The sequence below is a fragment of the Myodes glareolus genome, chromosome 9 (assembly GCF_982192425.1).
Source record: "Myodes glareolus chromosome 9, mMyoGla1.1, whole genome shotgun sequence".
NCBI lineage: Eukaryota > Metazoa > Chordata > Mammalia > Rodentia > Cricetidae > Myodes > Myodes glareolus.
In genome coordinates this window covers 95,758,716-95,786,712 of record NC_142034.1, presented here as the reverse complement: position 1 = coordinate 95,786,712, position 27,997 = coordinate 95,758,716, and the positions used below count along the sequence as shown (strand labels likewise).

The 27,997-nt window shown below is 48.4% G+C and overlaps 2 protein-coding genes across 3 annotated transcripts; one reads left to right on the top strand and one right to left on the bottom strand.

The window, feature by feature from the left end:
• Positions 1–6: 6 nt before the first annotated feature.
• On the top strand, positions 7–20,887 carry Srrm2 (serine/arginine repetitive matrix 2). Of its 2 annotated transcripts, XM_085694684.2 has the most exons (15): positions 9–142; positions 3,349–3,620; positions 4,471–4,578; positions 4,783–4,947; positions 6,211–6,288; positions 6,656–6,718; positions 7,039–7,071; positions 7,298–7,348; positions 7,893–7,985; positions 8,679–8,871; positions 10,834–17,420; positions 18,141–18,428; positions 19,508–19,621; positions 20,194–20,301; positions 20,391–20,887. In XM_085694684.2, exons 2-15 carry the CDS (start codon positions 3,379–3,381, stop codon positions 20,398–20,400), a joined length of 8,133 nt encoding a protein of 2,710 aa, XP_085550810.1. In that variant the 5' UTR covers positions 9–142; positions 3,349–3,378; the 3' UTR covers positions 20,401–20,887. The 2 variants fall into 2 exon arrangements, with proteins under 2 accessions (XP_085550811.1, XP_085550810.1); XM_085694685.2 differs by lacking the exon at positions 3,349–3,620 and having other exon boundaries at positions 7–142.
• A 150-nt stretch (positions 20,888–21,037) lies between these two features.
• Elob (elongin B) lies at positions 21,038–26,661 on the bottom strand. Its single transcript, XM_085694695.1, has 4 exons — positions 26,548–26,661; positions 26,309–26,443; positions 24,585–24,690; positions 21,038–21,209 (listed from the first exon to the last, which is right to left on the bottom strand). Exons 1-4 carry the CDS (start codon positions 26,548–26,550, stop codon positions 21,097–21,099), a joined length of 357 nt encoding a protein of 118 aa, XP_085550821.1. The 5' UTR covers positions 26,551–26,661; the 3' UTR covers positions 21,038–21,096.
• Positions 26,662–27,997: the final 1,336 nt, after the last annotated feature.

The window sequence follows — 27,997 nt, the reverse complement described above, 5'->3', positions numbered from 1 at the left end:
GGCGGCGGCGGCGGCGGCGGCTGAGGCTTGCGGACCGGCGAGGCGGCGGCTTCGGGCCCCGAGGGATTCGGAGACTCTAGCAGCAGCTGCGGCAGGACCTCTCCCCTTCGGAGGCGGCGGCCGGAGGCGGCGGCGGCGGCGGGTGAGAGAAAGGGAGCGCGCTAGCTGGGTGGGGGAGGGGCGGCGGTCTCGGCATGAGGCCAGAGCGCGCGGAGAACGGCCCCGGCCGCCCCGCGCACGCGTGCTCGGCGCCGCCGTCGGCGCGGACGCCTTTTCGTACCTTTATCCCTCCCCCGCTTCCGCGGTTCCCGTCGCCGCGCGGCCTTCAGCCCCTTCGCCCCTCCCCCACCTGGCAACGGCGCGCGCCGCCGCTGGGTCTCGGCCGCGCGCCCCCGACGATTTCGATCGCAGTGCCCGAGGCACTGCTTCTCGCTCGGTTTTGCTCTACCTGGGTCCGAGGAGACCCTCATCCCGCAGTCGCCGTTTCCCGTCTTTTGAGTGGCGGGAAGGGGGCGGCAGCCGGGGGGCTCGTCCCCCGCCCGGGCTCCGGATCCGCCGGTCTCTCGACCCTGTTGACCCCGGCGTGGATCCTCCTGCCCCTGCTAGTGGAGCCTGAGAAACGGCCGGAGCCTCGCAGACTGCGGGTCGCCGCGCGGCCCCCTCCCCCATTCTCAAGGCCGAAAATAGGCTCGGCGGCCGGATGAGTGCTGGGAGGCCTTGAACTTCAGGAGTTGGTCGTTAGTATCGGTCCCGAGGTTCTGCGTGGGGGGGGGGCGGGGATCCAGAGAAAAGACAAAAACCGAACGTGTTCAGTCTGCGTGGATAAGGAGGATCATGTGCTCCTTCCTACCTTGCTGTTTATTTCTATTTCTTTTTTTTTTCTTTTTACCTTTGTGGTTTTATAAGACAGGGTCTCTGTGCTGTCCTGGAACTCAGTATGTGGACAGGCTGGGCTGTTTGCCGAGTGCTGGGTTGAAAGGCGTGCGCTAGCCATCATGTCCGGCTCCTAACCTGCTTTTTAAACATATCTCCTCAAATGAACAAACGAGGCTTTTGGAGCTTTTCGGTAGGAAGAAAATTCTGGACTTAAACAGCCAGGCCGTGTCAGCCATTTACTTGGCATGTAATTCTTCCTATGCTGTTATCATTTTGCAGTTTTTAAGACGTCTTGGGATCAAAGATTCAGAAGGAGACTGTTTTTCCTCATTTGGATGGGCTTGGGTTAGGTCTCTTCCTGGGTTAATTTTGGAGCTGCGTGTGTTACATGGTGCCTACGCAGTTAATAGTCGCTCAGCACCGAGTTCTCTTGTCTTTTGCTCTGTCCTTTTCGAGGACCCATTGCTGTTCTCTGGGTTGCCGTTTCTTTTCTTGAGTATTTTAGTTCTAAATTCTACCTCTTTTGTAGTTTGGAATTCTGATAATTATTTTCCCTTGGCAACTTGCTTTTTCTTTCTGTTCTTAACTTTGGGAATTGCGTACTTTGTGCTGCCCAGTTTTGGTAGTTGTCGTTTCTCTTTTAGTGTCTTGAGAACTGCTTTAGATGCTGGGTGTAAACCCCCCCCCCATGCCCTTCCCTGAAAGTTCTTTAAAATCACGATTTTAGTGTCTCTTGCTTAGCTTTCTTCAGGTAGGGAGTGGGCGGGTGGATTTCTGTATAAAATGGTGGAAGTGTGAGTGAATGATTAGGTTGAAAGATTGTTAATGCGGGAGAGGAAACCATATAGGCCCTAGATTCAGAGGAAGGGAGGGAGGATTGATATTCTTAGACTTTTAAGAATGATTGTTTTGAAGGTGCTGCAGAAGCATATTTTTTGGCTCTAAAAAGATTTTTTTCCATTTCTTCCTGAGTTTGCACCTGTCTTTCATAGGTTTAGCTCTGTCATTCTTGACCCTGATAGACTTCTCTTACTTGTTTTTAGTTTTCTAAAGCTGTTTTGATTGAGTAGGACTTAGGCTAGACTTGAGGGTGGGATGGGGCAAAAGTACATTTGGGTGTCGCTTTACATGCAGCATTTGCTTATATTTCTTTTTTCACACTTTAGTGTTTTTTTGTTCAGGAATTGATATACTAGTTTTGGAATTCCATGAGTGTAACCTCTCATCCAACTCTTATCTCTTCCGTATGTTTTTACTAACTTCCACTTTGACCTGTTCTTGTGTGCTTCTTTATACTAGTTTTCTTTCATTATGCTCAGAGAATCTATCTTGAAGAAAATGTGTTGGAGGAAAAAAGCATATATAGTGAGAAGGGAACAGAGAATGAGTAATGCAGCCCAAAAAAAATGGAGCTTGGGGACTCTTAGTCATGCCGAGGTTGGAACAAGAGGTAGAACCTGACTGGAAAACATGGGGTTAAATTGAAGAGTAGAGCAAAACTTGGAGGAAAAAAAATGAAGTTCCAGAACAGAGCTTAATAGGGAAAGTCAACAGTTTTACATTAAAGTAAGATGGAGTTTGAAGGTTTCTAGATACTTGTAAAGGAAGTATGGGAACAGTTGGAACAGAGAGAAAGATGGTTTGAGGTGTTTGGACTATCAAGTTGAAAGCAGGCAATATTTAACAATAGCTAATCAGACTTGGAGGAGCTGCAAGCGATGTGGTAAACTTTACTGGGAAGGAAACTAAAATAATAAAGTCACTGTAGTTGGTAGGAGCTATGAATATTTGGAATCGAAGAGGTTCCATGTGAAGTATAAGCTTATGTACCCATGGTTTCTCTGTTTCTGATGTTCTTGCTTGCCTGTAGTTTGGGTATGAGGCTTCATAAGACATTTTAACTAGCCAGTTTACCTATTTAGATACCTAGAACTGTTTAATCCATTTCTTGTTAGTTCACGTTAGCCTAGATATTTATTTCTTGGAGGAGCCTTTGAAAATGGACTGTGGGCTTAAAGGTGCTTCTGATCTATGGTGTTTGTTGTGCCATTTGGAGGACTTGGTTAGTTATGAGTAGTTATGTTCAGAGTGTTGGTGAAGGTACCATTTGTGTGTATTGTGGCCAAAGAAGAATAAAGGGGTAGTGTGGAGAGATTTGAGACAAACTGAATTCTTGTTTGCTTAGGGTATAGAAAGAAAAGGAAGGTACAAAGAAGAATGGCTTATGATTTGGTGAAAGTACATTGTGAGAAAAGGTTTAAAAGTAGTGGTGATTTAGTGGAAAGGATGAAGTGTGGGGAGGATAAAGGGAGGGTTTTGTTTGCAGACTAGTGGAATGAGGAAGCATCGTTTTGCTGATGGAGATTCAGTGTGAGACTTAAGTATTGAACTAAAGGCTAAGAGAGCCAGAGATGTGGTAAGTAGTTAGATTGGGGCCAGGAGCCTGACTGGTGTCTCCCCGCTCCCCCTCAGGAGCGGTGGTGCCCCCCTGGGCACAGGGCCATGTACAACGGGATCGGGCTGCCGACGCCCCGGGGCAGCGGCACCAACGGCTACGTCCAGCGCAACCTGTCCCTGGTGCGGGGCCGCCGTGGTGAGCGGCCTGACTACAAGGGAGAGGAGGAACTGCGGCGCCTGGAGGCTGCCCTGGTGAAGCGGCCTAATCCTGACATCCTGGACCACGAGCGCAAGCGGCGCGTGGAGCTGCGATGCCTCGAGCTGGAGGAGATGATGGAAGAGCAGGGGTGAGGGAATGGGTGGGGAGAAGCCAAGCACTGAGTGAGTGCTTAGCTGGGTGTTAGGTGGGATGTGCGGAAAGAAACTAGAGTAGGTTGAAAGAGTCCTAAAAAGGAGCTGTAAGGGAGAAAGAAAATGAGCTTGAAGAATTGAGAAGAGTCATGGGTCAGTGCATAGTGGGATGTTAAGGAAACTGTTTGGAGCATTAATAGCAGCCTAAGGGGTCTGAATTATTAAGCTGAATTTATGAAGGAGAAGGGGGCCATCAAGGAACAAAAATGTGCTGTATAGGAAAGTAGCATCAGGCAGCAGAGCTAGGTAACCTGACAGGTGTTGTTATTTGGAAGGAAGAGAAAGGTAGGTGGATTTAAGGATTGCGGCCTTGGAAGTTGGCAAAGGCAGATCGGAATTGAAAGAGTATTTGAATTAGAGGATATCATGAGCTTGGCAGAGAAGTGAAGTTTTGGAAAAGGAACATATTCAGGTAGAAACCTGTTTAGAGCAGTGGTTTTCAAACTTGAGCAATGGTATCCTTTTATACATTATGTTTTCTTTGAAGTCCCAGGAAATAAAAGATCTATTCGTGTTGAAGTTGGGAAAGGAGCACTGGGAACTCTGCCAGCAAGGAAACTGTCCTCTCTTGGCCCCTGAATTGTAGCATGTTTAAAATCCACTGTTCTAGAGAGCATAGTGTAGAGAAGGAAGGAGAGTCGTGGGGAAAGATAAGGGAAACTTTTTGAGTGACAAGTACTGTGTGCATGGAGAGGAAAAAGGACCATGTTGGAAAGGAAGCAATTATAAATTGGGACTTGGGAAAACCCCTGTCAAGCTCTAACCTTGAAGGGATTTATCCTTCAGGTACGAAGAACAGCAGATTCAGGAGAAGGTGGCGACCTTTCGACTCATGTTGCTGGAGAAGGATGTGAACCCTGGGGGCAAGGAAGAAACCCCGGGGCAGAGGCCAACGTGAGTGTTGCTCTCCGGAATCTATGCCATTATAGCTGCTGCTATCCTTTTTTTTTTTTTTTTCTTCTCCTGGGACTTGATTTTGCCTTTACTTTTCTTAGTCCAGAGCTCTTTGACTCATCCTTATAATTAAGTTCTGAATTAGGACTCTCACTTTTGTTCCTTGTATATCCTTCAGATTTTGGACTTTTTCACCCCTTCTAGGGTAACTGAGACTCATCAGTTGGCAGAACTGAACGAGAAGAAGAATGAGCGACTCCGTGCTGCCTTTGGCATCAGTGATTCCTATGTGGATGGTAGTTCTTTTGATCCTCAGAGACGTGCTCGAGAAGCTAAACAAGCAGCTCCTGAGCCTCCCAAACCATACAGGTACTCAGGAGAGAAGCCTGAGTCTGCTTCCTTGTTAAAAGAAAGTTCCTACTTTGTTTTTACTAGTATTTTTAGACATTTTTTTTTCCACTTTTCCTGAGACAGGGTCTCACTATGTAGCTCTCTGGCTATCCTGGAATTTACTCTGTAGATCAGGCTGGCTGCCTTCCTCTGCCCTCCTGAGTGTTTGAAGGCCTGTGCCACTAATGCCTTTCCAAAGTGTCTTTTGGTTAAATTTTTGATTTTGTGTTTTGTTCCTATTTATGTTTTTGTACTGTGTGCCTGGTGACCCTGGAGACCAGAAGAGGACATTAGATCTCTTGGTAATAAATAGAGTTACAGATGGTTGAGAATCACCTTGGTGCTCGGAATGGGACCTCAGGCTCACTGGAAAAGCAGCCAGTGTTCTCCCCTTCCCCCCTTTTTTTCGAGGCAGGGTTTCTCTGTGTAACAGCCCTGGCTGTCCTGAAACTCCCTTTACAGACCAGGCTGGCCTTGAACTCAGAGTTCTGCCTGCCTCTGCCTCCTGAGTGCTGGGATTAAAGGCGAGCACCACCACTGCATGGCATAGCTGGTGTTCGTAACTGCTGACTCTATTTTTATTTTTTCAAATAATTAAGCTATTGTGTGGTACATACCTTTTAATCTCAGCACTCGAGGCAGATGCTGGCATCTGATTTCAAGGCCAGTCATAACATAGTAAGACCCTGTCTCAAAACATTTTAATGAAACCAGACATGATGCACACAAGTTTATTCTCAACATTTGGGAGGCAGAGGCAGCAGGAGGATCTTTTGAGTTGAGGCTATAATTTGCTTTATATAGGTAGTTTCCGGGACAGTCAAGAGAGACCTGCCTTAAAATACACATATTTTCTCACTAACAAAACCTAAGAATTAACTAAATAGACAACCACTTTTAAATTTACATCTTTTTGTTTGTTTTTCAAGACAAGGTTTCTCTGTATAGATCTGGCTGTCCTGGAACTTACTTTGTAGATCAGGCTGGCCTCAAACTCAGAGATCTGCCTGCTCCTGCCTGCCCAGTGCTGAGTTTAAAGGTATGCGCCACTACTGCCCAGAAAATGTACGTCTTTTAATTCTGAAGTTTTCACACACACACACACACACACACACAAATTGGCATGTAGCAGTTGTCCTAAGGTGAAATAGTTATCAGTAAACTGTTGCAAGTATATTCACTAGGGTGACATGTTTTAAGGAAATTTGTCCTGCCACCTAAAATCTCTTTGCCTTTTCCCAGCCTTGTTCGAGAGACGAGCAGTTCTCGATCACCAACTCCAAAGCAAAAGAAGAAGAAAAAGAAGAAAGATAGAGGACGGTAAGTCAGTTGGAAAGTTACTCTTCTATTCAGGGAGACCTTTACTGTTGTTGGACTTCTAGAATTTGAGTTTGTTTTCAGGTAGTGGATAATACAAATTGCAAAGACAGAATTGCCTTTTCAAGTTTCAGCTCAGAAATGTGTGTGCTTAGTGGAAAATGACTGAATCTATAGCTCAGCCCAAAAAGCTGGCCAGCATCATTCTAGATTTTGATTTTGATTTACTTCTAAATATAGAAGTAAATAAAGTGTGGACCATTGATGCTATTTGGGTTTGTTCAGGTGCTTTGAAGTAGTTTTGAGAATTATAGGTTAGAGGGTCAGAGAGAAAGCCAAGTAAAATGACTTGCTTCTGAACCCATTATAGCAGGTCAGAGAGCAGTTCTCCTCGACGGGAGAGAAAGAAGAGCTCAAAGAAGAAGAAACACAGGTATGAAGTGTAAAGTTTTTTTTCGTAGTTTTTTAATTTAAGGGGAGGGTCTCTACATAGCCTTGACTGTCCTGGAACTAACTTTGTAGACCAGGTTTGCCTCTAGCTCAGAGATCTACCTGCCTCTGTTGAAGTTAAAGGCACGCACCACCACTCCTGGCTAAGGTGGAAGTTCTTGGTAGTGATTGGAGGCAACTCTTGAAGAGTAGTTGTGGTTTAATGATTCTCTCTCTCTCTCCTTCTCTCTCTCTCTCTCCCCCCCTTCTCTCCCTCTCCCTCTCTCTCCCTCTCCCCCCCTTTTTTTTTTCCTTCCCTAACAGGTCAGAATCTGAGTCCAAGAAACGAAAACACAGGTAAGAGCTTGTTGGTTCTTGGGGGAGACATAGCAGCACATGGGGGAGTGGTAAGCTACTTAACTGTTTGACGGCTTTATTTACTCAATGTTTGGCCTGTAGAAGGTGTCCTTGCTTTTGTTTTTAGTAGAGTGCAATCCTTTACCTACCTGTTAAAATAAAAACTTGGCCAGATTTTATTAATATTTAAAAAATTCTTTTTAGACAACTTTTCCTTATTTTCCAGGTCTCCTACTCCAAAGAGCAAACGTAAATCGAAGGACAAAAAGAGGAAGCGGTAAGTGTATTTGGAAGAAATAGATAAGTAACCCACACACTTTGGGGAGGGGGGGATGAGATTGAAATCAGTCGTGTCATTGACTGGTAGTTAACGATTGAGGTGGATGTGTAAAGGGGAAATCAAAAACTAAAAGTGCGTGGGTATTGTGACTCAACAGGAACCCAAAGAGACCAGAGTTTTATATTTGGGACCGACATAGTGGAAGGAGAAAATGAACTATAAGTTGTCTTGTTTTCCTTCTGCATACATATATACTCAAACTAAATGTAATGTTGTGTGTGTGTGTGTGTGTGTGTGTGTGTGTGTGTGTGTGTGTTTATGACTGGGTCTTTTTATATAACCCTGACTGTCTTGGAACTCACTCTGTAGATCAGGCTGACTTCAACTAGAAGAGAATGGCCTGCTTCTGCCTTCAAGTCCTGACATTAAAAGCTGGGGTCACCATGCCCAACAGATTTTCTTTGTTTTTAAAAAGAGATGAGTTTGGAAAATTCAGAATAAGTATGACAGACGCCTGAGCTTTGTGTTGGTCTTTCTTCAGGTCTCGAAGCACAACACCAGCTCCTAAGAGTCGTCGAGCCCATCGGTCAACTTCTGCTGACTCTGCTTCTTCCTCTGATACTTCTCGTAGTCGGTAAGGGGTAGTCCAGGAGGAATGGAGGGAGAGGGAATGATGGGTTAATCAATTTAATATTTATTGAGCGCCCACGGTGTGCTAGGCGCTGCACAGACCATTCCGAAGACACGGTCCCTGCCCTCTAGGAGCTGACAGGCTAAAGCAACAGGATGGACAGACATATATACATTTCCCCTTGTCTTTTTTCTTTTTTTTTCTTTTTTTTTTTAATTTTATTTTTTGTTTGTTATGATGTATATGGACTACCAGAATAGGGCGGGGGTGGTTTGCTGGTTTGGTGGTGTCTGGGGGAGGAAGGAGTCCTTACCCTGGCTTCCTTAATCGGGGAAGGCTTCCTGAAGGAGGTGGGCTCAGAGGTGAGTTGTGAATGAAGTGGGTAGGGAAGGGCCTGGGTGGAAGGTTTGGGTATATTGGAGGGTGGTGAATAAAGGCCTAGAGGGGTGTTATTTGGGATTGTATTGGGAAGAGTTGGAACAACAACAACAGCAGCAACAAAAAAGGATTGCATTTGCATTTTTAAAAGTGATTTGAGTCATGTGTCCATGGTTTGGTTTTTTTGTTTTGTTTTGTTTTCCCCCCAAAGAGGGTTGTACATATAGGAAAGTAGATTGCAGGCTGGGGGTGGAGGGGGTTTTTTATTCTCCCTTGAGCTGATTTCCCTGTTTTCCCCTGCCCTTCATCAACTCACAGGTCTCGAAGTGCTGCTGCTAAAATTCATACAACAGCCTTGACTGGGCAAAGTCCTCCCCATGCTTCAGGGCATCAAGGGGAGGGAGATGCACCTTCTAGTGAGCCAGGTGCCACCAACATACAGCAGCCTAGTAGCCCAGACCCCTCTACAAAGCAGTCTAGCAGTCCATATGAAGACAAAGATAAGAAGGAGGTATGTTCTGAGTTGGTCATTGGGTTGCAGAGTTTTACTCAGGGTTCTGCTTTAAAAAGAAACAAATATGACAAGTAGGGTAAGGTATCTTTATTAAGAGAAAATCTTATCCTTTTGAGTTATGGTCAGGTTTGGCCATGGAGGTTGGCAAGGAGCTATAGAAGGCAGTGAGAGAGAGAAAATGAGTGTGTGTATGTGTGAATAAGGGTGGTTTTGGAGAAAGACTGGGATAGGGTAATAGCAAGCATGAGAATTTTGAGTAATATTTAAAGGAGATACAGAATGAGAAAAAGTAAAGAGTTCTCTGTATTAGAACTCAGAAAAGTGGGCAGGCTTAGCAGTGCTGCATGACAGACATAAGCAACTGCTGAGAAATATTTGAGTTTCTATTTCTACATTAACTCATCTTTGTTTACCAAGTCATTTTACACCTCTAAGTACTTTAAAATGAGTTGTGATCACTAAATTGTGAAGTCTTAATGAAACTTAAGTTGATAGTTGTAGGTTTTATATTGTTATTTGTTTATATCCATACAGTGGGACAAAAGGTTTTTAAGAAATCGCTTTAATTTTTCTATTTACAGTGTCTCTGTTTCCTTTTGTGTGTGTGTGTGTGTGCTTTATTTTGTTTGACCCTTTAATTTGCTGCTGCTAATCTGAAAACATATTTTGGTAGTTCCAGCTTTATACTTTTCTATTCTAGTTCTATGGCTGATTGTTTTTGCTGGTGTCAATAATTAGTATAACTTAATATCTCATTTTTGTCTCATTTAGAAATAACTTTTTTTAAGTTACAAGTTGGTTCATTTGCCTATTTTCAATGCTTTTTTAAAAAATTATTTTTAAAGTGTTTATGGTTTAGCCTCTTTCTTTTGGCCTATTCCTGCGAGACCTTGGTGAATTACTTGCTTTTGTGTGTCTGATGAGGGGAAGGCAGGTGTGAGTTATCAGTATGTTTAGAAGTCAGAATAACCTATAAATGGGTTCTGGGGATTGAGCTCTGGTTAGCCACCAGGCTTATGTGGCAAGTGCCATCTTACTTGGTCAACCTTTTATTAACTTGTTTATTTATCGGTCATTCATTCATGTGCTTATTAGAGGCAGGTTCTCCTTATATTAACTGACTGCCCTGCAATGCACTACATAATCCAGGCTGGCATTGAATTTACAGAGCTCCACCTGCCTCTGCCTCCTGATTGCTGGAATTAATGTGCTCTACCATGCCAAGAAAAATCATACTCTGAATTTTGCCCCCTTTATGCTATTTTAACTTAATTTATTCCATATTTGAGTGGAAAGTTACTGTCACGCAACTGCTTTCATTTTCCATTGAATCATACCTTCTTTGGGGGGTATTGTATTCATTATGTATCCCCCACATACTACCAGATTTCTTCCCTTGAAAGGAAGAAAACAGTCTCAGGACACTGATGGTTTTTGTTGGTAATGGTAGTGTATTGTTTTTAATTTGTCTTTTCTCTGAGTTACTGAGATCTGATTGTTTATATATTCAGTTTTTTCCCCTACTAGTGCTTTATTTTCTTAATTCAAAAATGCATTTTTGTTGGGCGGTGTTGTTAAAAACCTTTAATCCCAGCACTCGGGAGGCAGAGGCAGTCAGATCTCATGAGTTCCATGACAGGCTTCATAACTACTAAAGAAATCCTGTCTTGAAACCGAAAACAGGGTGGATACACATGTACAGGACAGAGAACAACTTAGAGGAGTAAGTTTTCTCTTTCTACCACAGGAGACCCATAGTTTGCAGCCTACAAGGGTATCTTGCTGTCTCCCTACTAGTATCACTTGATGTCTTGTTAATTGAGTGTGACTTTGGATAGAGAAAGGGTTAGTTGATTTGAGAGGTGTATAAAGGGAAGGTTTATTAGAAACTTGGAATCTTTCAGGTGATAATGGAGCTATGGTGTTTATCGCTATCCTTACTTTCTTTTTCACTCTTAGAAATCTGCAGTTCGACCTAGTCCCTCTCCGGAAAGGAGCAGCACAGGGCCAGAACTACCTGCCCCCACTCCGCTCCTTGTTGAGCAACATGGCGACTCCCCACGACCCCTTGCAGCAATCCCATCCAGTCAGGAGCCAGTTAACCCCTCATCTGAGGCCTCCCCAACCCGGGGCTGTTCACCATCTAAGTCTCCTGAGAAACCTCCCCAATCGTCTTCCTCAGAGAGCTGCCCGCCATCCCCCCAGCCTACCAAAGTTTCTCGGCATGCCAGTTCCTCCCCTGAAAGTCCTAAACCCACACCAGCTCCTGGGGCCCGCCGAGAGATTTCTTCTTCACCCACATCTAAGAATCGTTCACATGGCCGAGCAAAGCGGGATAAATCTCATTCTCATAGTCCATCTCATAGAGCAGGGAGATCCCGTAGTCCTGCCACTAAAAGGGGAAGATCTCGATCTAGAACGCCCACCAAGAGAGGTCATTCTAGGTCACGGTCCCCTCAGTGGCGTAGGTCACGGTCTGCACAGAGGTGGGGAAAATCTAGAAGTCCCCAGAGGCGTGGCCGGTCTAGATCTCCTCAGAGACCAGGCTGGTCCAGGAGTAGAAATAACCAGAGAAGAGGCAGGTCTAGGTCAGCAAGGCGTGGCAGGTCACACTCTAGATCTCCAGCCACTAGGGGCAGATCCCGTTCTAGAACACCAGTTAGAAGGGGTAGGTCTCGGTCCAGAACACCTGCCAGGCGTAGGTCTCGGTCCAGGACACCTGCCAGGCGCAGGTCTAGGTCCAGAACACCAGCTCGCAGGGGCAGGTCTCGCTCGAGAACACCTGCTAGGCGCAGATCTAGGACCCGATCACCAGTTCGAAGGAGGTCTCGAAGTAGATCTCCTGCTAGGAGAAGTGGCAGGTCACGCTCTAGAACACCAGCCAGGAGAAGTGGCAGGTCACGCTCTAGAACGCCGGCCAGGAGAGGGAGGTCACGCTCTAGAACGCCGGCCAGGAGAAGTGGCAGGTCACGCTCTAGAACGCCGGCCAGGAGAGGGAGGTCACGCTCTAGAACACCAGCACGGCGAAGATCTCGCAGCAGGAGTGTAGTTAGACGTGGAAGATCTCACTCTAGAACACCACAAAGAAGAGGACGGTCCGGCTCATCAGAGAGGAAGAATAAATCCAGAGCATCTCAGAGGAGGAGCAGATCCAACTCAAGCCCAGAAATGAAAAAATCTCACGTTTCCTCAAGACGAAGCAGGTCTCTTTCTTCACCAAGATCCAAAGCAAAATCTTTGAGGCGAAGCCTTTCAGGTTCTTCTCCGTGTCCTAAACAAAAGTCTCAGACACCATCAAGGCGAAGTCGCTCTGGTTCTTCACCACCTAAGCAGAAGTCAAAAACTCCACCAAGACAGAGTCATTCAAGTTCATCTCCTCAGCCCAAAGTAAAATCTGGAACACCACCAAGACCAGGGTCTGTAACAAACACACAGGTCGATGAACATTCTACAACACCACAAAGACAGAGCTTTTCTGAATCATCACCTGATGGTGAGGTGAAATCGAGGACTCCGTCAAGACAAAGCTGCTCTGGGTCTTCTCCTCGTGTGAAATCTAGCACACCTCCAAGACAGAGCCCATGTAGGTCATCGTCTCCACAACCCAAAGTCAAGATGGGAATATCACCAAGACGAAGCCATTCTGGCTCCTCTTCTCCAAGTCCTAGTAGAGTGACATCTAGAACACCTCAGAGGCAAAGCAGATCAGTATCTCCCTGCTCCAAGGTGGATTCTAGGTTGTTGCCACGACAAAGCCGTTCTAGATCCTCCTCACCAGATACTAAAATGGAACCAGGAACACCACCAAGACACAGTCACTCTGAGTCTACATCACCATACCCAAAAAGCATGCTCCAGACTCCTCCAGAGCAAAATCTCTCTGCATCAAAGTCGCCCTGTTCCCAGGAGAAGTCTAAGGATTCACCAACAGAAAGCTCTGGATCATTTTCCCTCTGTCCAGGTGTAACACTCAATACATTACCAGGAGAGAGCTGTTTTGGCTCCTCATTTGTGCAGCAGAAAGGACAATCTCAAACTTGGCCAGATCCCAGGTCTGATACTTCAAGTCCAGAAGTGAGACAGACTCACTTGGAATCTCCCTCGCTGCAGAGCAAATCTCAAACATCTCCTAAGGGTGGCCCTTCTAGATCTTCATCTCCAGTCACTGAGCTGGCACTCAGATCACCAGTAAAACAAGATAAAGGTGAATTATCAACAGATCCAAAGCTGAAATCAGGAATGTCTCCTGACCAGAGTAAAGCTAAACTTGACTCTAACCTATATCCTTCAGTAGAGTCTAAATCTCTTTTGGTACAGAGCATATTGGAGCCTCCTGAATTGAAAGAGAAACTAGGTTTAATTCAAGAGGATGTTGCTGCATCATCTTTACCAAGAGAAAAGTTTAGTCCTATACAGGATAGGCCTGAATCATCTGCAGTACTGAAAGACATACCTAGAGTATTATTAAAGGAAAGAAGTGGAACTGAATCACCTCTAGGCTTAAGAGACCAAAATAGTTCATTACCTAATTCAAGCCAAGGTGAATTAATGGAAGCAGAAAAATCTGAGCAACCTTTAAGTCAGATTCTACCCAGTTTATCTCCAGAACATAAAGAAATGCCTGGAAGTAACATTGAATCATCTCCTGAAATAGAAAGGCCTGCTGTACTGTCTGTTTTTGACCAAAGCCAGACACAGCCTTCTTTAAAAGTAGCAGAAATCCCTGCAGTAGCTTCATGTTGGAGTGGGCCACAGATTTCTCCAGAACATAAAGAGCTATCTCATTCTCCCTCTGGGGAGAATAGCTTTGAGTCATCTTTAGAGTTTAGAAACTCAGGCCCCATTTCAGAGGTAAACGCTGAATTTTCTCCTGAAGTTAAAGAAGAATTGAATGGGCCATTTCTTAGTCAAACGGAGGCAGATCCATCTCTGGACATGAAAGAACAGTCAGCGAGGTCCTCTAGGCGCAGTAGTTCTGAGTTTTCCCCAGAAGTAGTGGAAAAGGTAGGAATATTTTCAAATCAGAGTGCGTCTTCTCCTGTACTTGAGACTGTACACAGAACACCTTCAAGAGAAAGAAGTAGTTCTGCATCTTCTCCTGAACTGAAAGATGGCTTACCTAGAACTCCATCTAGGAGAAGCCGTTCTGGGTCTTCTCCAGGACTTAGAGATGGGTCTGGGACTCCTTCCAGGCATAGCCTATCTGGATCATCTCCTGGGATCAAAGACATGCCTCAAACCCCATCCAGGGGACGAAGTGAATGTGACTCTTCCCCTGAACCAAAAGCATTGCCTCACACTCCCAGAGCACGAAGTCATTCTCCATCATCCCCAGAACTCAACAATAAGAGTGTCACACCTCAGAGAGAAAGAAGTGGGTCAGAGTCATCAGTCGACCAGAAAACTGTGGCTCGAACCTCTCCTGGGCAAAGAAGTCGATCTGGGTCTTCCCAAGAGCTTGATGGAAAGCCCAGCACATCCCCTCAGGAAAGAAGTGACTCAGACTCCTCTCCAGATTCTAAACCCAAGACTCGAACCCCCCTTAGACAGAGGAGTCATTCTGGATCATCTCCAGAGGTTGACAGCAAGTCTCGACCTTCTCCCCGGCTCAGTAGGTCTGGCTCATCTCCTGAAATGAAAGATAAGCCAAGAGTGCTACAGAGGGCTCAGAGCGGTACGGATTCTTCTCCTGAACACAAAATATCTACCCCTCGGGCTCTGCCCAGACGTAGTAGATCAGGTTCGTCAAGCAAAGAAAGGGGTCCTTCACCCGAAGGAAGCAGTAGTTCTGAGTCTTCTCCAGAACACCCACCTAAGTCCAGAACTGCTCGAAGAGGTTCCAGGTCCTCAATGGAACCAAAGACAAAGTCTCGCACACCACCTCGACGTCGGAGTTCTCGTTCATCTCCTGAGCTAACCAGGAAGGCTAGAGTCTCTCGTAGAAGCCGCTCTGCCTCCTCATCACCAGAAACCCGCTCTAGAACTCCACCAAGACGTCGAAGAAGTCCTTCAGTATCTTCACCCGAACCAACTGAAAAGTCAAGATCTTCACGGAGGCGGCGTTCAGCTTCATCGCCCCGTACCAAGACAACTTCAAGGAGAGGTCGATCTCCTTCACCAAAACCTCGTGGACTCCAAAGATCCCGATCCCGCTCACGTAGAGAGAAAACCAGAACAACACGACGCCGAGATAGGTCGGGATCATCTCAGTCAACATCACGAAGAAGACAGAGGAGCCGGTCTAGGTCTCGGGTTACTCGTAGAAGGAGGGGTGGCTCTGGTTACCATTCAAGATCACCTACCAGACAGGAGAGTTCCCGAACTTCATCTCGACGCAGAAGAGGCCGATCTCGGACACCCTTGACCAGTCGGAAGCGATCTCGATCACGAACATCACCAGCTCCATGGAAGCGCTCTAGGTCTAGAGCCTCACCAGCTACTCATCGGCGATCCAGGTCCAGGACACCCCTAATTAGCCGACGTAGGTCCAGATCTCGTACCTCACCTGTGAGTAGGAGACGGTCAAGGTCAGTAAATAGGCGTAGATCCCGATCAAGAGCATCCCCTGTGAGCCGAAGGCGATCTAGGTCCAGAACACCACCAGTAACTCGCCGTCGGTCAAGGTCCAGAACACCAACAACACGTCGTCGCTCTCGTTCTCGGACTCCTCCAGTGACTCGCAGAAGGTCCAGATCTAGGACTCCACCAGTAACCAGGAGGCGATCACGAAGCAGAACTTCACCAGTTACTCGAAGAAGATCGAGATCCAGGACATCCCCAGTCACTCGGAGAAGATCTCGGTCTCGAACATCTCCAGTCACCCGGAGGCGGTCCCGTTCTCGAACCTCGCCAGTGACACGCCGTCGCTCCAGGTCCCGAACTCCTCCAGCTATTCGGAGACGCTCTAGGTCCCGGACACCACTGTTGCCACGCAAGCGCTCTCGAAGTCGCTCACCACTTGCTATCCGTCGCCGTTCTAGGTCTCGTACTCCTAGAGCAACTCGAGGCAAGCGGTCTCTAACAAGATCTCCTCCGGCCATCCGTAGGCGGTCTGCATCTGGAAGTAGTTCTGATCGGTCACGTTCTGCCACTCCTCCAGCAACAAGGAATCATTCTGGATCTCGTACACCTCCTGTAGCACTCAGTAGCTCTAGGATGAGCTGCTTCAGTCGTCCTAGCATGTCACCAACTCCTCTTGACCGATGTAGATCACCTGGTATGCTTGAACCCCTTGGCAGTGCGAGAACACCCATGTCTGTCCTACAGCAGACTGGTGGCTCAATGATGGATGGTCCAGGTCCCCGGATTCCTGATCACCCAAGAACATCTGTTCCAGAGAACCATGCTCAGTCTAGAATTGCACTTGCCCTGACAGCTATCAGTCTTGGCACTGCCCGACCACCTCCGTCTATGTCTGCTGCTGGTCTTGCCGCGAGAATGTCCCAGGTTCCAGCTCCTGTACCTCTCATGAGCCTTAGAACAGCCCCAGCTGCCAACCTTGCCAGCAGGATTCCAGCAGCATCTGCAGCAGCCATGAACCTTGCCAGTGCCAGGACATCTGCTATTCCAACATCAGTGAACCTTGCTGACTCAAGAACACCAGCTGCAGCAGCAGCCATGAACTTAGCCAGCCCTAGAACAGCAGTCCCTCCTTCAGCTGTGAACCTTGCTGATCCTCGAGCCCCTGCAGCTACAGCTGTGAACCTCGCAGGAGCTAGAACACCAGCTGCATTGGCGGCTTTGAGTCTCTCAGGCTCTGGGACACCCCCAACTGCTGCAAATTATCCCTCCAGTTCCAGAACACCCCAGGCTCCTCCTCCTGCAAACCTGGTGGGTCCTCGATCTGCACATGGCACAGCTCCTGTGAATATTGCTGGCTCTCGAACCCCTGCAGCCTTGGCTCCTGCAAATCTCTCAAGTGCCAGGATGGCTCCAGCCTTGTCTGGTGCAAATCTCACCAGTCCTAGGGTGCCCCTTTCTGCTTATGAGCGTGTCAGTGGCAGAACCTCACCATTACTGCTTGACCGAGCCAGGTCCAGAACACCACCATCTGCCCCAGGCCAGTCTAGGATGACCTCTGAACGGGCTCCTTCCCCTGCTTCAAGAATGGTCCAGGCTCCTTCGCAATCTCTTCTCCCTCCAGCACAGGATAGACCTCGGTCCCCTGTGCCATCTGCCTTTTCAGACCAGTCTCGTTCAGTTGCCCAGACCACTCCTGTAGCAGGGTCTCAGTCCCTTTCCTCTGGGACAGTAGCAAAGTCCACATCCTCTGCTAGTGATCACAATGGCATGCTTTCTGGCCCTGCCCCAGGGGTGTCCCATGCTGAAGGTGGGGAACCACCAGCCTCTACTGGGGCCCAGCAGCCTTCTGCATTGGCTGCTCTGCAACCAGCAAAGGAACGTCGGAGCTCTTCCTCCTCTTCATCGTCATCTAGCTCCTCCTCTTCCTCATCTTCATCCTCCTCCTCCTCCTCTTCCTCTGGCTCCAGTTCTAGCGACTCTGAGGGCTCCAGCCTTCCTGCTCAGCCTGAGGTGGCACTGAAAAGGTGAGGGAGTTAAGGAATCTAGGGGGAAGGTATATTACAGTGGGTGGGGGAGTTGGGAGGAAAAAATCTTGATACAAGTGCTTGGCTTTTGAGCGAGTTTGGGGAACCTTGACCTTCAAGTTGGGAATAGAAAGAATGCTGGGTGGGGGCTTCGTGGGGAGGAATGGGGCAGATAAAAGTCTCCAAAGGTTAATTCTCTAGAGGATAATGATAAGTTTTCCATCTCTACAGAGGACAGAACTAGAGGAAATGGACTTAATTTTACAGCAGGAGGGATGGCAGTTAGACCTCAAGAGGAACTCCCTGGGCTGGAAGGATCTTCAGAGGTCATCCCATCCCTCTCCCTGCCTCCAGGCAGGACGGCCCCTCCCCTGCCAACCTGCACTCACAGGGGCCTCCCCAAGCTGCGGCTCTCCAAGGACGGAGACCACCCAGCTTCAGCTTCCACATCTGAGTCCAGGGGCTTTATTCCTTCATCAGGGACATTCTTGAGGTTTAACCTTGATCCCTTGTGCTTCGGGCCCCAGCCTGTTGCCTGTGTTAGCAGAGGTTTGGTCAGCTCTGTGCCACTGCTCCAGAGAAGTGCTTACTGGCCTGCCTTCGAGTATTCCCAGGGCCTTTCTCAGGCACCCCTCCCCCACTGCCATTCCTCCAGGCCAAGGAAGGTAGGGTTGGGGCTGGGGCATCTTGTCTCCTTCTGACACCTTTCTTCTCTCACAGGGTCCCCAGTCCCACCCCAGCCCCAAAGGAGGCTGTGCGAGAAGGACGCCCTCAGGAGCCAACCCCAGCCAAACGGAAGAGGCGCTCTAGCAGCTCCAGTTCCAGCTCCTCCTCTTCCTCTTCTTCCTCCTCCTCCTCTTCCTCCTCCTCTTCTTCCTCCTCCTCTTCTTCTTCCTCTTCCTCTTCTTCCTCCTCTTCCTCTTCTTCCTCCCCCTCCCCTGCTAAGCCTGGCCCTCAGGCCTTACCCAAACCTGCAAGCCCCAAGAAGCCACCCCCTGGCGAGAGGAGGTGAGTGCTTCCTTGCCTGTTGTGGAAAGGGGGTTGGGGGTGAGTTCTCCAGAAAAGGGACCCTGGGTGAGGTTCCTGCTGGGGTGCCTCGTGTGGACGTCTGTGTCTGGTTGTATGGGAGGAGTCCGACATTCCTCTTATCCTCCCACAGTGCTCTGGTCAAGGGCTGCACTGTCCATCTGAGGGCCCAGGCCAGAACTGGGAAGTCGTAGGATTCTTCCTCCCTCTCCCCTCCCCTGACAAGCAGCCTGGTCTCAGAGATTCTAGCTCTAAGTCTCCCCATTGCTGCTGCAGGGCTCTGGTCTGGCCACCGTCATCTTCTCCCGACTCTGTCCACAGCCTCCTCCCTGTCTCCCTGCCTCCACGCCATTCTCTTCCACACGTAGCCAGAGGGATCTTTCTAAAACGCACATCTGGTTACTTCCCTTCACTCCACAAATCCTTCCGGGACGCCCTGTGGCCTGCAGGATAAAGTGCCACCTCTGCAGGAATGGCGTGTGAGGCTCTTCACCAGCTGCCCTTGCCCGCCCTGTGCTCCTCCTGCCCGCCCCCACACATGCCCTGTGCTCCGGTCATACCCAGCGCCTTGCAGTCTTAAGGAGAGCCCCATGCCTTTGGACATGCTGTTCCTTCTGCCTGGGATTTCCTTGTCTGCCTGGTGAACTCGTTCTGCAAGACTGCACCCAAACAGCACCTTCGAGAAGACTGCCCTGCCATTTCCCTGCCCTGCCCAGGTCCCCCCATCCTTGCTCGGATCCTCAGGCCCATGCACATCCATCCCCGCTGGCCTGTTTCCTATATAGGGGGCATGTGTGCCTTCATTGTTGACCTCCTTCACTCCCAAACAAAACTCCAAGGGCAGGGACTCTTTTATCTTTGCATCCCCCGCTGCACCCTGTCCACTGGGGGCACTCGGTGGATGGTGTGCGGGCGGATGGGTGAGTGCGGACAAAGGTGGGTCTGAGGCTGGCCCTGTGTGGTGTGAGGTTTGGTGGTCAGGACCTGGGTGGGTGGTCCTGAATGCTTGGCTGGTGGGTTTGGGAGGACATGGTGCTATAGAGGCCTACTCTGCTCCCTAGGTCACGCAGCCCTCGAAAGCCAATAGACTCCCTTCGGGATTCTCGATCCCTCAGTTACTCACCTGTGGAGCGTCACCAGCCCTCGCCCCAGCCTTCACCAAGGGATCAACAGAGGTAGGGCACATAGCAGGTACTATCAATCTAGCTCACCTAACCACCAATGAAAACGGTACTTGTCCCGCGCTACCATCTTGCCAGCAAGAACGACGCGGGGCACTTGGGATACTTTTGCAGTAAAGCTTTAATGCCCCATGGCGGAAACCCAGAATGAGGGGAACCCAGCCCTTATAAAGGAAACAGTCCCCGCTTCTGACGTGTCACTCTTGGATTGGTCCGCTGCCCATTATCCCAGATGATGCCTCGGGAATAGGCAGGGACGCAGCGGTAGAGAGTTACCAAGCATGTGCACTGGGATTAAAGGCGTATGCTACATCACCTTGAACTCACAGAGATCTGCCTGTCTCTGCCTCCCAGGCATTGGGACCAAAGGCGTATACTACCACGCCTTGAGGTCACAGAGGTCAATCTGCCTCTGCCGCCCAGGCAGGCATCAGGACTAAAGGCGTGTACCGCCACACCTTGGGGTCACAGAGGTCAATCTCTACCTTTGTTCCTAGAAGCAATGGAGAATATGGTCCAGCCCTCCACAGGTACTGTTCTAGTGCCTAATTTCTATTCTCTTATAGCAGTGAGCGAGTTTCCTGGAGAGGCCAGCGTGGGGACAGCCGTTCTCCTGGGCACAAGCGCAGGAAGGAGACACCCAGTCCCCGACCTAATCGCCACCGGTCCTCCAGGTCTGTCTCCTTGGAAGCCTGGTCCTTGAGAGTTAGAAGTTAGTTGAGAATATTTGAAGTGACGCATTGACCAATCTTCTCTGTTGCAGGTCTCCATAATCTGGATTCCACCACACCTCATGCTCTGGAGACATGAGTATTCCTCATTTTTCCCAGAATAATCATGGAAGGAGTCTTTGTCTGCCTTCCCTTGAACCTTGGCAGCATCTTGAGGGGAGGGCTCCCCTCCCTTTTTTTTGTTCCTGTGAAATGTTGATCTCTGTGAGTTTTTCCTGGTTCATATGTTTTGCGGGGTTGGAGTGGGAGGGAATGAGAGTTTGGGGAGGGAGGGGCACAGTTCAGGAAATTGTAATGATCCAGGGAGCTGTTCCTGCTCAAGTTCCTGGGGGTGACTGATGTTTTGGGACTTGGTAAGTCACGTGTTCTTGGAAGAAGGAGTTAATTTTGAAGGAGTTGCTGCACCCCCCTTCATAAGGTTGTGACACCCCTCCCCCCAACTTTCATGTTTCTTAATGCATTTTGGTTTTTTAAAATCTGTACAGCAAAAGCAACTTTTCTGTCAAATAAAAAATGAGAAACGCAGTAATTGGGTCTACAGACTTTGGGTTTTCAGTCCTAGTGTTCGTGTTTGGCCTATGGGACCTGAGCCACAGAGACTACAATACAGGATAGCCTTGTAAGCTTGAGTGAGCAAGTAGAACCTATAATGTAAGAGGGAACAAAGTCAGCAGCCAGGTGGACAGCCAAATCATCTTTATTGAGGGAATGGGTCTTTGGGGTGGGGGGCTGGGGCCCTCACTGCACAGCTTGTTCATTGGCACTGCCTCCAGAATCCTGTGGCTTCATCACATCTGGAAGCTCTGGAGGGCTGGAGAAGGGCTCAATGCGCAGTGCTTCAAAGGCATCATCTGTGGAAGGGAAGAAGAGCGTAAGATGCCTTGTTTCTTTTCACTTGGAAGGATGGTCTTTTATGCAAGCACCTCTCAATACCAACAAAGTCTTCTATCCCCAGAGGCCCAATTTTACCACTGACCCCACTAGGTCAGTGTCTGTCTACCTTCTGTCCCCAAATTGCCATTACCTTCCACCAGCATCTCAATTCCTTGGCCACCAAATGACTGAAAATCCCAAGACTATTTTCTTTGCTTAAGACTTACTTGTATCAATTATATATATTGAGCTGGGCAGAGAGAGGACTCGGTGCTTGAGAGTATGTGTTGCATTGGGCATGGTGGTGTACACTGTTAATTCCAGCACGTGGGAGGCAGAGGCAAGCAGACCTTCGAGAGACTTGATGAGTTCAAGGACAGCCAGGGTTGATAACATAAACTCTGTTTCAGTGAAAACAAAGCAACCAGAGTGCATGTTGCTCTTGCAGGGGACCTGGGACATGGCGGCTCACCGACTGCCTAAGCTGGTTTTCAGGAGATCTGACAACCCTCTTGACATGAGAGCACCAGGCAGGCACAATACATTGATACAAGCAAAAACACTTGTTTTCAAAGACACCACACCAACTTCTTTGTGACTCAAGGCAGCCTTTGCACTTTTGGGTCCTAAAGTTGGGTATTCACAGTGGGATTCAATTGAAATGTTACCTCAGAGTATTGAGCCTTGGGAATTTAAATATTACCACTGGCTTTAATTGCTTATTTTTGAGGCAGGGTCACATGTCCCAGACTGCCTTCAAACTTGCTAATTTAGACTTGAAATGCTGGGATTACCTGATTTTTTTTTTTTTTTTAAATGCAGTGCTGGGATCAGACTCTCAGCTTCATGCTGTCAGGCAAGTACTACTCTCAGCTCCTTAGCCCTATTTTTAGTGCCTACTGTTGACTCCGCACAAAACAAACGAACCTTTATACCACACATCTTCTCTCCTGGGCTTATACCAACCTAGAAACTTTTGATCTGGCTCTCAATTTTCAACCGATGAGTTGTTCATGCATGTCTGGAGATACTTTTGTTGTTATAAACTAGGTAAGGAGGTAGGGAAGAGCTGGGACTGCTACCAGGAATTAAAGGATGCTGACATTGCTAGCATGTGACTGCTTGAACCCAGGTGCTCTGTAAGAACAGCGTGCACAGTAAACCATTCTGGACACAAAACGCCAGTTGAATTTGAGGGCAGCCAGAATTACGCAAACCCTGTGTCCCTGGGGAGACAGATCTATCATCTATTGCTACAAACTTTCAATGATAGTTGATTATTTCCCTCATTCTTGATATGGGTCTAGTTAAAAAGGCTGGAGAGATGGCTCAGTGGTTCTTCCAAAGGTCCTGAGTTCAATTCCCAGCAACCACGTGGTGGCTCAGAATCATCTGTAATGAGATCTGGTGCACTCTTCTGGCCTGAAGGCATGTATGCAGACAGAACGCTGTATACATAAAATCTTTATTAAAAAAATCCCTAATATTAGTGTTAGGGAGAAGCTTGCTTTATCCTTCAGCATGGACACTGAGTGAAGAGAGAGGGATAGTACCTAATTAGGTCCAAAAACCCAATGCTGACAGCTGCTTCTAGAAGTTTCTGCAATTTGTGAGGTATACAACCCTGAACATCCTGTCACAACACATTCTATTTGCCAGAGGGTAATACAGAGCCTTTTGGTCCAGAGTTGCCTCCATATCCAGAGCCATATCAGGAGTTACATTAAAAAAAAAAAAGTCCCTTCTCTTAGCTTTGATATAACTTTAAAATAGGGCTAGCAATGTCTTCTAGGGCAAGGTTTGCCTTCAGGGTAACAGGTTTTGCTTGAAGAAAAAGGGTGATTTGAGACAATACAACCTGGCCTTAGCTTAAAAAGCAGACAAGTTGTGTTTTCAGCCTTATGAGCCCACTGAAAAGTGAAGCTCATTTGACATCTGGCCTGTGGATCTTCACCAGCCCTGTAAGTGCCCCCACCAATGTTACTTAACAGGCAGTTATCTCAGGGCAGATTCTTATAATATGGGGCACTTAAGGCAGGCCCTGCCTCGGTGCTCTGTGGACACGGGAACTACAAGCTAGGTGGTACAAGAGTGCAACTGGCTATGCGTGATAAAGACTAAGAAGTGTAATGAGAACTACACACTTCCCGTCTTAGCCTTTGGTTCTATTTTGTTTTTCAAGTTAAAAAAGTTACTTCCTGTCACGTTCAAAGATTTTCCTCTGTGTCTATGGCTTGTGCCTATGAACGTCAAAGGAATTGGATTTTCTGGAACTGGAGTTATGGGTAGTGGTGAGCTGTGAATACTGGGAACTCAAATCAGGTCCCTGGCAAGACCTGTTCTTAATTTGCCGAGCCATTTCTTCACATTTTCTTGTCCATAGGGTCCCTGGGTCCACAGCTTAAAAACAAGCCCTGTGATCCTTGTTTAAATTCCAAGAGACAATAAAATTATTAAATCGCTTCCTGCTCCCTAGGTAGGGTCTCTACAAGCCCTGGCTGTCCTGGAACTCTCTGTAGACCAGGCTGGCCTCTGCCTGGGATTAAAGGCAGGTACCACCAGTCTGACACATGATCTATAACACGTGCTCTAACTACCCCAGCTCACTACTCCTTAAAATCTGGCACATTTCTTCTGGGCATGGTGGTCCACACCTTTTAATCTAAGCACTTGGGAAGCCAAAGCAGATGGGTACGAGTTCAAGGCCAGATTGGTCTATAGAGCAAGTTCCAGGACAGTCAAGGCCACACAGAGAAACCCCCCCCCCCCCCAAAAAAAAAGATGAGGTGGGATGATCAATATAACGTACAGGGCCAAGTAGTCAATAAATCTTGTAAATGTGCTGGTACTAGGAATCTGAAAGTCATCTTTAATTTCCATATCTCCTGTGTTTCATCCCCCCATCCCCTATAGGGTTTTGTACTGGAACTCGCTCTGGAGACCAGGCTGGCCTTGAACTCAAAGAGATCCACCTGCCTCTGCCTCCCAAGTCCCTGTGTGTTTCAATTTTTCTAAAATTATTTATGTGGACAGGTGTTTTGTCTGAATGTAAGCCTGTCTGCTCCATATGCATGCCTGGTGCTTCAGATCCACTGGAACTGGAAACAGTTCTGAGCTGCCATGTGGGTGCTAGGAATAAAACCCAAGTCCCCTGGAAGAACAGCCAGTGATCTTAATTGCTGAAATATATTATCAGTCCCCAAGCTTTGCTTTTTAATAAGGAAACAAATACCTCATGCTCTTTGTGGACTGGGTAGATATTCCCTCAAAGCTTTGAGGAACTAGAGGCTTCCCAAAGTCCCTTCTTTGGGTGTTACCAGACTGCTAGCTGCTATCCAGGTTAGCCATCTTACCTGCTCGAAAGGCCAGGCCCACTGTGGCTGGGGCCTGTGGCCGTGCTGTCTGGCTAGTGAAGCCACACTCGCCCAGAGTTTTTCCATCGTCAAGGAGCTGGTCATCCTGAAGAGAGAAGCAGGTTTGGGAAAGAGGTTCTAAAAGGGACAAGTCCCAAGAGAGCCTTCTGCCCAGCATGTCAGCAACTATGTTGAGGAGTCATCCCTAAGTAAAGCACACATTCTAGAGCTATAGCCAAGAATTTCCAAATCTGCCTGGAATGGTGGAGCTCATAGCAGTTACAAGTTCTGGCAGAGAATCCCAAGTTGATTTTCCAGCACCTATAGATTGGCTCACAAGTTCAGTTCAATGGAATCTGATGTCTTCTGGCCTCTGCAAGCACCTGGACTGTGTGTGGGCATGTATCACACAAATATAAAACCCACAAAGGCTCTGGGTTCTGGCTTTTCCAAGCTCTCTAGGTAAATCTATCTCAAAAAGGTAGCTGGGTGCTTTTTTTTTTTTTTGAGATAAGATCTCATACATTTTATGCTCTTCCTGCCTCTACCTCCCAAAATGGATTATTTCCCAATTTTTCCAGGCTGATGATTTAACCTAAGGCTTCATGCAGGCTATGTTAGCACTAAACAGAGCTGAGTCTCTGACTACTACTCAGTTTGTTTTTGTTTTTCTAATCAACCTTCACCTTAAAATGGGTGTTTTGTGCTGGGTGGTGGTGGCAGCGCACACCTTCAATCCCAGCATCCCAGCACCGGGCAGAGGCAGGCAGATCTCTGAGTGCGATGCCAGCCTGGTCTAATAGAGCTGGTTTCGGGATAGGCTTCAAAGCTACAGAGAAACCCTGCCTCGAAAAAACCCAAACCAACCAATCAACCAAAAACCCATAATTTGTTTTCAGCTGGATGGTGGTGGTGGCACACACCTTTAATCCCAGCACTTGGGTGGGGGGGGGGGCAGGCGGATCTCTGTGAGTTCGGGGCCAGCCTGGTCTACAAGCGCTAGTTCCAGGGCAGGCTCCAAAGCTACAGAAAAAGCCGGTCTCAAAAATAAAAACAACAAAAAAAGGGGGGGGAGGGTGTTCTGGAATATTCAACTCACAGGACAATCGGAAGTTTCAATAACTTAGAGAGGCCTAGAAAGTCCTTCAGAGATAGGAAGCAAGCTTTAAGCTGGAGTAAAAGGTCAGCTCCCATTTACTGCCAGAATTAGCTCAATGCACTTAGGTGACTGATTGACATCATGCTTCTGGATGGACATTGAGCATGAGGATCCAACTCCATAGCCTGGCTTACTGAAAACTGGAGCTGGCTTCCCAAGAAAATGGTGTGCTTGAATGAGAGGTGGTTCTAAGACCATCAGCAGACTGACAAGGATAAACACTAGTTAGGTGAAGCACTGGTGGGATCCTGACCTATCTTCCAGACAATACTCGCGTTCATCGAGTTCCACCCCACCCTCCGGTGGTGGGATTCCAGTGGACTTCCCGCAAGCCGAAGATCAGGCACGCTGTGGTTCAAATCCTGGCTCTGCCACGACCTTCGTTCGGCTGCAGAAGACCACCGAGGCCTCGGTTTCCCCAACCGTTGAGCAAGGCCGCCTGGCAGGGCGGGGCGGCAGGCCCGGGACCCGATTGCCGCCGGCCACACCGCACGATCTGGGACCCCCCTTGTCGGGCGTCCTGCCTGGCCCCCACGCGCGCAACCGCCACGCCCGCTCGTCGCACCTTGTACAGCCGCTGCTCATCCGGCGGCCGCTTGAGGATGCCCTCAACGATGCGCTTCAGCTCGAACACGGTACTCGACTCCTTGGCGTCCGTGAAGATGGTGGTCTTGTGGCGCCGGATCATGAGAAACACGTCCTGAGGATGGCGGGCCCGCGTCAACGCCAGCCCGCGGCCCCCGGCCTGGCCCCGGCGCCCCCGCCGCCCCCGGCCCCGCGCCCCTCCCCCCCGCGCCCGCTCACCATCCCGGCGGCTGCTTCTGGCTCGACGCGCCGGCGCGGCCACGCTCCGCCCCTTCCCGGCAGCCCAAGCGCGGCCCGGCGTGCTCCGCGCGGCCCCGCCCGCCCCGCCCCCTTCGTGCCCGCAGCCCCTCCCATGCCGTCCCCGCCATCTTACGCGTTCCGGAAGCGGTTGCTGTGCGTGGCCGCCATCTCGGTGTCTCTAGACTTACCGCTGGGCAAAGGCTGAGACGCTAGTATTGCTGGCTCATGGGTCTGAGGCGTAAGCGCGGCTTGCTTTGGAGTGTAGAGAGAGAATCAGGGAGAACGATTCAAGTGCATCGGTCCTAAAAACAAATTTTTATTAGTGATTTATCTGCATTTATGGCTGTGCACCAGTAACATGCAATGCTTGGGGAGGCCAGCAGAGGGCGTCGGGTCGTCTGAAACTGGGGTTACAGCCGGTTGGGAGCCGCTACGTGGGTGCTGGAATGGAGCCTAGCTAGCCCCTGGAAGACAAGATAAGGCCTCTTAATCACTGAACCCACATTTATTAATCATCTTAATCATCTCTAGCCCACATTTATTTAAGGTCCAGCTCATGCAAGGGTTGCGAGGGGGTAACTTTACACACATTTTGAGATGTCCAATTTTGGATCTTATTACCACTGTACCTTGCTCTCATCCAGCCTCAGGCTTGGCTCTAAGGGTTTGTTAAACTCAATTCAGGCATGCTTTGTGACCTGTTAGGAGCTAGAGAAGCTTCTGGTTTTATAGGACTGGTGCTATGGTTATTAAGGTCAAAGCCCGACTAGCTAGGCTTGGCCACCTACCTGATCACAATAATCCCAGCACTCGGGAGTTTGAGGCCAGCCTGGTCTACCGAGTGAGTTCCAGGACATTACACAGAGGAACCCTCTGTCGAAAGACAAACAAGCGAACTGTTATGCCCAAATCCGCAAAGTCCCCCAAAAGCCAACAAGGAGACTGAGTCCCGTATGTAAAAGCAAAGAGACTTTAGTTTATGCAAGCTTGCAAACTCAGTCTCTCCACATATCCAACGTATTGGAATAAATAGAGAGCACTGAACTCCGTTAGAGTTGGGTTTTTATAGTAGTAGAGGTGGGGGTGAGGGAGTTTCTGAGGTTCAGGACCCCTGATTGGCTGACATTTGTCTAGGGGTGTCCTGGTGAGTGTGTGCTGGCAGGTGATCCTATCTACGGAGGTTGGAACGTTAGGCATTTCCTTTGGATGGTCTGTTCCTGGGTGATGCTCAGGTAATCTCAGTTTGTGGTTCTTCTTGCAACCAGGTATTGCTTCAGGGTAAACTACTGAGACTCAGGCCTTCATTAAACTTATCATGGCTGAGTCCTACTCAGGCAGGTGATTGGTTGGAATTTAAGAACTTCCTTTGGGTGGTCTGCTCCTATTTAGCTTATCATGGCTGGCCCATGGCTACACAAACAAACAGTGG

Coding starts and splice junctions, on each gene's coding strand:
- Srrm2 (XM_085694684.2), top strand. CDS start 3,379: ATGTACAACGGGATCGGGCTGCCGACGCCCCGGGGCAGCGGCACCAAC. Junction 4,948..6,210: donor GAGCCTCCCAAACCATACAG/GTACTCAGGAGA, acceptor GCCTTTTCCCAG/CCTTGTTCGAGAGACGAGCA. Junction 6,719..7,038: donor TCAAAGAAGAAGAAACACAG/GTATGAAGTGTA, acceptor CTTCCCTAACAG/GTCAGAATCTGAGTCCAAGA.
- Elob (XM_085694695.1), bottom strand. Junction 24,691..26,308: donor ATGAGCAGCGGCTGTACAAG/GTGCGACGAGCG, acceptor TTCTCTCTTCAG/GATGACCAGCTCCTTGACGA. Junction 21,210..24,584: donor GGGCCTGGCCTTTCGAGCAG/GTAAGATGGCTA, acceptor TCCCTTCCACAG/ATGATGCCTTTGAAGCACTG.